At 42.9% G+C, this 12,208-nt stretch overlaps 1 protein-coding gene across 1 annotated transcript in view; it reads left to right on the top strand.

Annotated features, from left to right (window-relative positions):
• Positions 1 to 8,161, top strand: part of RAB6B (RAB6B, member RAS oncogene family) — a 32,313-nt gene extending 24,152 nt beyond the window's left edge. Inside the window, 3 exon segments of the mRNA XM_075570266.1 lie at positions 6,325 to 6,418; positions 6,853 to 6,919; positions 7,257 to 8,161. Coding sequence (XP_075426381.1) covers positions 6,325 to 6,418; positions 6,853 to 6,919; positions 7,257 to 7,321 — 226 coding nt within the window. The 3' untranslated portion in view covers positions 7,322 to 8,161.
• The last annotated feature ends 4,047 nt before the right edge of the window (positions 8,162 to 12,208 follow it).

Raw genomic sequence — 12,208 nt, 5'->3', positions numbered from 1 at the left:
TCAAAATACACACTAGACGTTCTGTTCCAAAGAGGACTATAATGTATACATATAAGCATTCCACATGTGACACTCCTAGATATATATCTTAGAGAAAACACCGTAGATCCCAATCCACATTAAGTCCATTGGGTTGTAACGTGTTAAGTGTGTGGATCCAATGCGCCTCCCTTTGATGTAGGAGCTTGGTTCTATCACCACCCTGAGGGGGGAGGACTATGTGTTCTATGGCGCAACAACTGAAATTGTCCACAGAACCCAGTGGACAATTGTTAAAGTGGATTGGGACCGGATGTGTCATGTCTAGATTTTTTATGAGCCTTAAGTGTTCTAGAATGCGGATTTTTAAGGCTCTACTAGTAAGCCCCACATACTGTTTCTTACATCCGCATTGTAGCAGGTATACGACATAGTTAGTCTGACATGACATAAAGGTTTTTGGGCCTCATGCAGAGAGCATCGTTATTTCGAAATTCGCCATTTTTTGTACAATTTCGCGCAGAAACCGGCAGAAAATGGCGAGTTACGAAAAACGCGCCATTTTGTTTTTTCTATTGCTAAAACTCGCCTCGCGGCTGGCGAGAACCTCCATCTCGCCATTTTTAAAACTCTCCGAATGCAGAGAGGTGCGAACGGCATGTAGCGGCTGTTCGCGCCAAGAAAATGGCGCGATTCTCGCATTTTTGCCGCGCCAGGAAAAGATGGCAAGATGGCGCTCGCCGCCTATAGTAAAGGGGAAAAAAAAGGCGCGAATTTGTTTTTACACGTTTCTGAAGCGCGCATCTCGCCAATTTAAACTCGCCACACGCATCCATGTTAAACATAGCAGAATTCGCACTTTTCTGCATATGGAGAATAAAACTCTCCAAAAAAGCTACTTTTTATGAAATTCGCCAATTTTAAAATTCTATGCTCTCTGCATGAGGCCCTTTATCTGATATTTACGTGTTTCCTCTTTGTCAGTGAAATGTGTAACTTTCTTCATTTTGGGACAAATCTTACAATGCCCGCATTTAAATGATCCAATCAATTTTGGAAAAAAAGACAATTTATTTTGGTTGGTATTGGTTGTTTTCAACAAACTGGGTGACAAGATATTCCCTAGCGTTGCTGCTCTACGAAACACTATTTTGGGTCCCACACATGCCATTTCTTTTAAAAAAAGGATCTAATGATAGTGTGGCCCAATGTTTGCGTATGATAGTTTTAATTGAGTTCGCTTGATCGCTATAATTTGTAATAAAGAATGGCGCTTCTGTGTTCTCGGCCTTGGTGTCTATCTGTGTACTCCTGGCTGACATATTAGTAAGGGTATTCCTATCTATGCTCAATGCATGCTGGTATGCCTGGTCAAGATCTGCACCATCGTACCCCCTCGACAGGAACCTCTCTCTCATCTCGTTCGCCCTGTGGATAAAGGCCTCCAATGTGGAGCAGTTCCGGGGCAGTCGCAGGAACTGCCCCTTTGGAATGCCTCTAACCAGAGGGCGTGCGTGACAACTCTTGTAATGAAGCAATGAATTCCTGGCATTCTCCTTTCTATAAATATCTGATTGAATTTTATACTCCATATCCACATATAGATTTAAATCTAGAAAATAAATTTGGTTTTTGTTATATGTGTGAGTAAATTTCAAGTTAAGAGTATTGTCTGCCAGGTATTCAAAAAACCTCAATAGGTCCTCCTCCCCACCACTCCAGATCAAAATCAGGTCGTCAATGTAGCGTTTGTAGAACACCACATGACGCCTGAAAGGATTGGAATCTCCAAACACGTGGGACATCTCCCACCAACCCATGAACAGGTTGGCGTAGGAGGGGGCAAAGGATGTCCCCATAGCTGTCCCACGTGTTTGGAGATAATACTGCTGGTCAAAGAAAAAATAATTGTGCGTGAGTGAAAATCTAATACTATCAAGAATAAAAACTACGTGTGCTGGCGAGAGAGTGGAGTGATGTTGTAAAAAGTGCTCAGTGGCTGTGAGGCCGTGCTCGTGATTGATAATGTTATATAGGGAAGCCACATCCAGGGTGACCCAGATGTAGCTAGGGTGCCAAGTGATAGGTGCTAAAAGAGATAAGACGTGCTTGGTGTCAATAATGTGTGAGGGTAAAGAAACGACCAGTGGCTGTAAAAGGTGATCTATATATTGTGATAAGTGTTCACCCAGGGAACCAATAGATGAAATAATGGGTCTACCTGGGGGTGCAGTGAGTGTTTTGTGTACTTTGGGCAGGTGATGAAAGATGGGAGTGATAGGATCTGGAGTGGTGAGGAAGTCCCGCTCACTGGGTGAGAGAACATGTAGAATCTCACCTTCGTCCAAGAGGTCCTGGAACTCCCTAATGAACATAGGAGTAGGGTCCCTGTCGAGGGTATGGTACGCTTCTGGATCCCCCACTATATAACTACATTTATGTATAATTATTTCAATGGTAATTATTATATCTTAAGTAAAAAATTGAAAGCCTAGTCTGTGATAAACATACTGTACATCTCACCCTTCTAATATCAACTACATTGAAAATGTATTTATTTGAACTGTGACAAACTTTCAACATTGTGAATAAGATACGATTAGAAAAAATGTACTATGTCTCAAACTAATATAGTATAATCTTAACTAGAAATCAAACTATATAAAAGAACCATAGTCCTGATAAATTCCTACAGAGTAGCCGGGTTTAATTTGTATATGATATATAACCCCTAAGGGAATTTATAAAATGTAAGCTTTAGAAAAACTTACCTGAAATATTAGCTAGAATAAACTAGGATAACACTTTATTTAAAAAATTACCTTTTGCATGTATGACTCGCTTACTTTATATTTAGGATTTTTTTTTAAAGTATATAAATAAGTCGATTTCACAATTATATATAAAATTATACTACTTCTTGACATTTATACTGATCACTTCACTAAAAGGGATGTATCAATGACCATCTAATTTACATATGGCGTGAAATCAAATGCAATTGTGATTGGTGGTTGTTTATATAAAAATGTTTGCATACACTGTTAGTTTTATTGCACCCGAGGAAGGCAAGACACCCTCCTCCCCCCCCCCCCCCCGAAACGTTGTGCCCCGTAGATCTTTGTATACACAATAAATGGCTTTATAGATCCTCTCTCACCATGATGCGTGCGTTTATCTATTCTTGGACAAATAACTCATGCAGTGACGGTTCGTGGGAGATCACGCCAAACAGATACGCAGCACTGCGATAAATACTTTTGAAAACCCTTCTACTGCAAATCAAACCCCAACAGGAGTGCAGGACAAGTATAATTTTTTTCTGGACCTAAAGGAATAATCCACCCTAACTGACCTCCATCTTTTTTCTTTTTCTTTACCGGATTGGAACTGGGGGGGTCCTCCAGCGTTGAACCTCACTATTTCCCACTCTGGGTTCTCGAGATAATTACTGGCGAAGTTACCGGTATTACTTCCTGATTTTTAAAGAGGCTTTAAAATGGGCATCCAATAGAAAGCCACCACCGATGATGTGGCAGCTTCCTATTGGCCTCAGATTTGCCAGCTATTTTGGTTTTCCCTGAGGCAGATTTAACGCCGGTAACTTCGCCATTAAGTACCACAGAAACCAATGGGGTTCCCGTAACTAAAAATAGTGACGATTGGCTCAGGGGGATCCCCGCTTCCCACCCTGCAAACAAAATGTGGGCAAAAAAAAAAGAGTAGGAAGAACTGCTCCTTTAATTATTACTTTAAAATTGGCTTCAACCATAGGAAATGATCAATCACTTGATGAAGATCATGAGAAGGGGAGGTTCATGGAAGCCAACCCCTGCCTGATATTTTTGACACTGCAAAGATAAAGATGGCTGCAGAAAGTGACACAATTATCATACATGAACCATCACTATAAAGACTCCCCAAACTGCTCACGGATGCACACAGGGTGAACAGGAGCAAAGTACTTGATGGCGTTGATCCAAAGGGAAGCATGTTTAAATGTCTCCTTGCTTCAGATGCAGCTAAGGGAAGCCATCTGGGAGATGAAAAGATGCCGACCTTGGATGTTCATTCTGTAATGAGGAATGAACGATGATGGCAATTTTTCTGTAGACTCCTACGATGGGGGTTCCCTCTAATGGAAAGCAAATTAGGCATCGATCTGTGCTTGTGCCGGCTCCCCCTGCTGTTCTAGGCCATCAGTGGGGGCTGTAAGACACCTGCTCCCATCTCACACGACACTCCATGGCTGGTTAGAACAAGTCTCTATTTATAAAAGAAGGAAAATGGGAACCACTCTCAAAGAATAGGGTCACCTACAAAAGGACTGCACTTAAATTACCGTGGAGGATCAGCACGGAGAACTCAAACACGACAGCAGTGGGAACATCAAAAAATACATTTATTACATAAATACACACATTACAAAATGTATATAAAAATGCCCCTAAAAGGGTATATTAAGATGGTCATCTCCAGATAAAACACCTGGCTAACCTCAGTACTGTATGAATAGGAATAAAATACAGATAAGTCTAATTGAAAAATGACCTAACCATATATGTATCACTCAAACCGCTGACAAAAATGTAGGTAAAGCCAAATATCTATATACTCGTGCATCCACTAAATAGTATACAATATACAATACAGAACATTAATAAATGGATCACAATATAGTAATACAGATCAAGTAGATGCGAGTGTCAAAGTCTTGAAATACCATCCACATGTACACATTTCAGTTAATCTTGTACAAAGTACACCTTGAGAAAAGTCCCACACAGCTAAAAGAACTTTAAAGTCCTGTAGAGGATATTCCTTATAAGAGAAATCAGGCACAATAGTAACTTGCCTAACTTGGATTTTCTTAATTTCTTTGTACTGCAGGTAAGAATAGATCTCATTGTTTCACCGAGATACGTATAACCATTTATTTACATCCATAAGTGCCAGTATGTTACTGTCGCATCATTTGTGTGAGTTGCAGTTCTTATCAATCACGGTCTCAAAATCGGTTGTAGGACTGTATATATATTCAAACAGTATCATATATATACCATTGTTTTATAAGTAATGATAGACCTTCACGTAATGTACAGTATATAGGAGGATACTTATTGTTATCGCATCCGCTTCCTCTCAAATCTACGCTGACACTTTGGCCTTTGCCTCCATGTGGTAATCAGTAAAAATAGATCAATAGATCTTATGTTCCTCTGCATCTTCCATTTCGCTCTCACAGGACAGCAATTATCAGCCACTGATAATCTTCATAGCGGGCTTGCTAGTGCCAATCATAATAAACAACCTTTGCAGCATGAAAAGAAACCCCACACGTGTTTTACGTCCTGTATCTATAATTACAGAGATATAATTATTCTGATGCTGCAGCTCTGATGTTCCAGTCCCACTTAGTAAGGAACTCGGGAACGGATACGTACAATTATTATACAGTACCACCTTTCCCCCTGTATCTTTCTCCCTCTCTCAAGAGGGAGAGACATATTTGAGTAGATTCCGAAGCACTATAGATCCCCTCAAACCTCCCTCCAAATAACACATGGAGAGACACGTGTGCTCAAATGGGAGCACACCTTAGATATGCTAATGGGTATACAAAGTATATTTAAATGATGCTCACTTCCTAAATGAATTCCATAATAACTATATTGACAAGCCTTAGACACTGTGAGGAAGGGGGTACTGGTGTCAGGCCCAACAGTATCAGCAACCACAACCTCTGCTATTCTGGGCAGCAGCTCTAGTAGTGTGAGCTCAGCCAGCTGCTGGTTAGAAGCATACAGTACTTTAGAGCTCTACTGCTCACACCTGTAGTTAATACAACTATTAACATACCTGCCAGGTGTGCTCTTTTTTTTGCACAAGGAACATTGAACCGGCAACCAGGAAGTGGAAGTGGTCTGCTTTTAAAGGAAGCCGTGGGGAGAGGGTTACACGTGTGAGCAGTGAGAAGCAAAGCTCAAAAGTATGCTGTGACAGTGGTGCTACCCAGCAGCTGGTTTAGCTCATAGTGCTATAGCTGCCGTCCTCTTTCTGTCATTTCAGTGTCTGGGTGAAATGAGTTTTTTGAAATCCAATTGGTGGATTTCACAAAATGTGGGAGGAACGAATTTGTGGCATAGTCTCACAACAGAGGTGTTAGAGGCCAATACAGCAGGGGAATTAAAAAAAGGATTGGAATTGATATAATGCTATCCTAAATGCAGAAGATACTGTAGGATCTAAGAGGGTCTGAGGTTTAAACCACAGGTAGAAACATGGCATTTGACTGCAGATATTACCCAGTTTCCTATGTTGAACTCCTCGGTCATGTTTCTGCAGGCAGATCAGCATTGAGGAGGGGGAGCAGCGAGCTAAGGAGTTGAGCGTCATGTTCATTGAAACCAGTGCCAAAACCGGATACAATGTTAAACAGGTGAGAAGCGACCTTGCAATGCTATGTGTGTCAGCCAGGCGGCTTAGGGTATATATGTGTGGTTCTGAGTAATGTAACGTGTGCTGCCTTACAAATGCAATGGGGTTTTTGCATCGAGATCCTGCAAAGTGCATGTAGAGTCACATTGCACTTTTATTACAAAATCAAATGTAATCAAGCCTTAAAACTTACTGCATATACCATATGGGCCACACAACTCTTTGTCTCTGGTAACACTGGTTCAGATTAGGGTTCATAACAGGGCATTTATGGATGAGACCCTATGCCCCAATCCTTGCTTCCACCATTATCAAATATTATAAGAGTTTGCATTATACCAATCTAATGACCATATATTGTCTTGCAGACCATGAACCCATGTTTAACCCTTATGTGCTACACGCTTGACAACCAACTTCTATTCTTTTCTCCAGCTCTTTCGCCGAGTGGCCTCTGCCCTGCCTGGCATGGAGTGCGCCGAGGAGAAAAGCAAGGATGGCAGTATCCTTTACCATGCAGAGCCTAGGTGAGCTGATGTCTATAGGACAAAAGGGAGGTGCCATTGCAGGGCAGCATAGAGGTACATGTGCCTATAGTGACAACTGGAATAGCATAGGGTGCTCTGGAATTATAGGGTGCTTTAGCTTTGTTGCAGACAGTGATTGATCTTGTATGTCCCTCCAGCCTTCAAGCGGTTAATAAATCCATATGATGGTTTCATTTTATCCACCCTAATTCTAAACTAGCTCAGCCAGTGGATTGTAGTAACTGTAGCCAGCTGTGGGTGAGCTTACTCTTCAATGTGACATCTTCCTTAACCGCTCTACCTCCACTCCAGTGATTGACATAAAGCTGGACAAACCCCAAGAGCCCCAGGTGACTGACGCCGGGTGTTCTTGCTAATACGCAGCACCCAATAGGTCAGCTGTCAGACATCATGCGCTTTGCTGAGATGCTTCCTATTGGTTAGCCTGGACAAACAAATCAGAAATCACGTCTAGAGAATGACAAGACCATCCACATCTCCCTAGAGACCTTGTTTGCTTTCTTACCTTTACCTCTTTGCTTTGGCTCCTGTCTTGTTCTTGAGTCTCTCCCTGTCTGCCTCTCTCCTGCCCTCTTCCTGCAGTCTTCTCACCACTGTTAAATATTCATTATTCATGCCCATCCTTATGTTTCTCTTGTTCTTTCTACAACTCACACTTGTTTTTTCCTTTTTCTTTCAACCTCTCTGTCTTTTCATGCCCAGCTCCCCTTCACTTGCTCCGTATAACATAACCTCCATACTAGAAATAACAAATCATTTGCAAAACGTATCCATGAAATCTCTAATTTGTTAAATATTGTCTAGATTTTAGAGGTTGAGAAGAAGTTACCAAGTGACTGGTACAGTATACGATGGTCTAAAAGTGCTTCTCCACAAGCCAAGACCCGCCATAAAAATCATAATCAAAATTGAGAGTTGAACTAAATTTACAAATTTTTAACCCATGTTCACACCAATTTCCTCACGCCTCCTCTGCCTCATCATTTTATCCTTACCATTTCAAATCAAATACCACCCGTAATTCTCACTTTGACCTCTCTCATACCAAGAGCCCCTTCTCACCCCACAGAAGAGCAAGGAAATGGGTTATTAAACCCCTACACTGCCTCTAGATGCTAATACTAACATTACACATTTTTTTCACTTTTTTGTTGTAATATATTATTGTACTTTATTAAAATTGCCAAAAACTCTTACCCAGTGACGTTATGAGTATGTTCTTCTCCCTGGTGCATTCAAGTCCTGTGTTTAGAGTACAAAGCATGCGTTTTTAATTGGGAGATGGGCAATTTTGTATGCTTATTTAATATATTAACCCTTTGAGTACCATAAGACCGACGGCACCAATCATGACTCTGAATAGGTGTTTAATTAAAGTTAAAAAGAGATCGAAGCGAACCCTGAAAATAACAATCTGATAGTTAAATCATACCCAACCGTGGTCTTAGGCTAAGGCCCCAGTGAGCACGCTGCGATAGCAAGGGTGCCTGGCAGCGCTCGTTCCCGGCAGCAGCACGACCTCATGGACTCTTGGCAACGCGCAGCAGGGCGCGGCCATGTCACGCAGCAGGCTCACCCTCATTGGCTGAACCGCCACCGTGACGTGGCCAGCTCTCCGTCGCCACAAGAGACAAAATCCTTGTCTTTACAAAATGTGGTTGCGCGCAGGCAGCTACTGGGGCCGACCCCATAGGGCCGTATCTTGTGTGCGCACGCCGTCGCAGCCCCTGGGGACCTAGCCTTACACTTATCCAGGTAAAATACCTACTTCAAGTTCTGGATGTGAGTAACGCCAAGTTTAGCTATGACCTAACGCACCGCTAAATTCCTGCGTTAACTACTGTATAATGGAGAGAAGATTCCAGGGCGCAACATGGCAGGACAAAATGAATACATGGATAAAACAGGTAAGTATTTCACTCGCGAGGTAAGTGGAAAAACAGGCTCAACGGGAGAAAACTCTTCTGATCCACGGAGAATCTGTCTGCGTATATTTTTTTCATGCGATGTTGTACTATATACTTTTCCTTTTTGAGATGTGGAGTGTGTCTTGCGCCCTAGAATCTTCTCTCCATTAGCCTTAAGACAAGTGAAAACATAATCTTTCCTAGGCCGCGCTTATAGTGCCGGCGACAGCGGCAAAACAAATGCATTGCCGCCGTCGCGTGCGCTTATAATAAGCGCAATGCGACGGAGCAACGGTTTGGTCGTAATCGCTGGAAGTCATCTCGATTTGATTTTTCCAGCGACCGTCGCCTGTCCATCGCTGGCACTATAAGCGCAGCCTTACGAGCTGCATCACCTTCACGTTTTAAGATATAATTTATTCCTCCCATTTTTTTACACGAGTAATTAATTTGCACTGGTTTCATCCGACTATACTGAACTACTGTACAACAGAGCTCTGCGGACATGTTAGAGGCATATCATTAGCACAAGCATCCGTTCTAGTAACGCAAGGGCGCGTTATGGCTGAAAACAGCACTTAACGCAGCGTTGGTGAGCTCTCAAGATACCGTTAGCAGTTAATGTCTCATTAAGTAAATAACAGAGCCCTGTGGATCTGGGCCGGTGCTTTCAGATGCTAAATAGAAAACTGCCACTCCTAGCATCTGGTGCTGTTAATGAGTCATTCTTCAAATAGGATGGCACAACAGTCCTGAGAAATAAAACTTGACCCGTCCTGATGGGTGTATTAATACAGGGGTGCGCGGTGCCTACATTTAAATTAAATGCCGGGGACAGCGTGAGGCCTCTGTACGCTATCCTAACTTGGCTCAGAAGAAGCGTTGCTGTGGCGTGAAATGACGCCGCGGGGTCACGTGATGTCACATGACCCCTAGCGTCAATTGACGCTCTAGGAAGGCAAGGGAGGTGCGAGCAAGGGAGGAGCGGTGGCAGATTTTTTTTCCTCAAGACTGGTGTGCCATCCTCTTTGAAGAATTACAAGTTATACAGATGTAGCTGCCTGTTCTCTACCACATCACGGGAGAGAAGCGTGGCCATCTCGCCAAATTTGCGCGAGATGGTCCATAACAGGCTGTAGTAGCCCATTGGATTAACACAGCGGGGGTCCATATGTTTGAAAGAGACTCGCACTGCGTGAATCCTACCGGATTTCACCTGTCTGTAAGAGACGCGCAGTAAGAGAGAGACTGAATCAGTCACTCTACCTGCGCGCCTCTAACAGGCGACCGCAGGGATTTCATTTTATTTTAATAACACAGTATTGTAGCAGGGGATCTCAAGAGCTGAACCACATTGATTTCAGGTCCGTGGACCCCCTCGTTCCTGAGTTACAGGCCCTGTTATGGGGTGCTGGTATGTCTCTGGTTTGTTTATATCTCCCGATCAAGTGGGCCGTGACGCAGGAGAATGTAAACATGGCAGCTGGGATACAGGCACCCCATAACGAGGCCTGTAACTCGGGAAGTAGAGGGTCCCCAGACCTGAAATCAACGTGGTTCATCTCCAGAGACCCCCTGCTACAATAATGTGTTATTAATATAAAAGCCCCGCAATCCCCTATTAGAGGGGCGCACAGAGAGCGACTGATTCAGTCTCTCTCTTACTGTGCGTCTCTTACAGACAGGTGTAACCAGGTAGGATTCACACAGGGCGAGTCCAATTAAAACAGAGGGACCCCCGCTGTGTTAATCCGATGGGCCGTCAGGCTGCAGGAATCTCGCAGTGTAGGACGGGATAAAGTGTCGCATTCGCAAGGTAAGCGGTAGAATGCACGTACATCTGTAGCAAGGTCCCCGGTCTAGGTCTTTTAGCCACGACCGAGTCGCTGTCACTCTGCCGCACGTTAGTTAGCCGTCTGGACACCTTACCGCTGCCAACACCATGTTAACATTTGCCACGCAAAGTGCACACTATGTTAACATTTCCCGCCACCAATTTCCCGTGCACAGCGTTCGCCATGTTCAACTTTTCCCGCACAGCATTGGGCATGTTCACCGTGTCCGGCTATTTCTCGCTTCCGCCACCTTCCAAAAAAGTTAATAAATGAATTATTTTGGGATGGAGAGAGGGGCAGGCAGGAGAGAGAATGGGGAGGGAGGGGAGGAAGGAGGGGAGGAAGGTAGAGGGGTGCAGAGACAAAGGGTAGGCAGGTGGGGTAACAAGAGAAGGGAGGGAGAGGGGTAATACATTTGACTTGACAATTTATTTAAAAACATTATTAATTGTATTAATAAACTATACTTATAACTTTATGAACATGTTTGTAAATAATTGAAGTCAACAACCGAATACATAAAAAAATAAAAATTAAGCACGATACAATATCATGTAATGTAATAATAATGTATGCTACAACACAAGCACAATACATTGTAATCACACACATTGCACCATATCGTTAATTTATGCTAGACCGCGAAAATATGTGATAATATCCTTATTATTAACGTTACCAATGATCCTGAAGATACATTAATCTGGATCACAATATTTTTTTTCAACTTGTGGGTGACCTGCTGCTAGCTGTTCGTAATATATATTGCACGCGCATGTTGAGGTGATCTATGACTTCCCCTATTGAGTCATTCCTAATTCCGCTAGTATTCTTCGATGTGCAGCGTACGTGTGGTTGTTGGTCCGGTCATCTGTTGAGGACCCCGCTGGATAGTGCCCATATTTCATGTGGAAACATACAGTAGCAGGCTGTCCTCCATTTGCTCTGTGATTTGTGCAGCCCATATAGTAGTCCTCCAACCAAGCCAGTAGTGGTTGCAATTCCTCCTGAAGTTCCTCCTCCGCCAATCTGTATCTAACCTCATCCAAACCTGCAACTGGCACAAACGTGAGGGGCGTAATCATTTTTACATGTCATGCAAACTTTACACGGTTTAATTTTCGCTAGTTTTCGCTGCCTCCGCTGTTGCCGCCGAAGCATTTGTGTGAATGTGCACCAAGTTTCAGCGTTGCATTTCCACCTCCTGTATGAATTCCTGCTTTGCACCTCCCCTGTTCTTGGCGCCAAGACTTTATTTTAATCGCCACTTATTAAAAAAAAAAACGTAGCAATACCCATCCACTACCTCTTTCTGCTTCCCACACCTGGATAAAACTATTTCCATGTTGGTGTAATTTACTCATAACAACCCTTCTATCTCCAAATACCAACCAACATACTAAAAGTAAAAAAACAAACCTCCTTTGCTTAAGAGCAGCAGTGGGAGGGTTTATAAACATGCAAATTACTTGCTTGCACCTTTTTAAAGCTAAAATGAACA

The sequence above is a fragment of the Ascaphus truei genome, chromosome 14, assembly GCF_040206685.1.
Source record: "Ascaphus truei isolate aAscTru1 chromosome 14, aAscTru1.hap1, whole genome shotgun sequence".
NCBI lineage: Eukaryota > Metazoa > Chordata > Amphibia > Anura > Ascaphidae > Ascaphus > Ascaphus truei.
The sequence above is the reverse complement of the archived record's forward strand: the minus strand, read 5'-3'. Positions and strand labels throughout refer to the sequence as shown.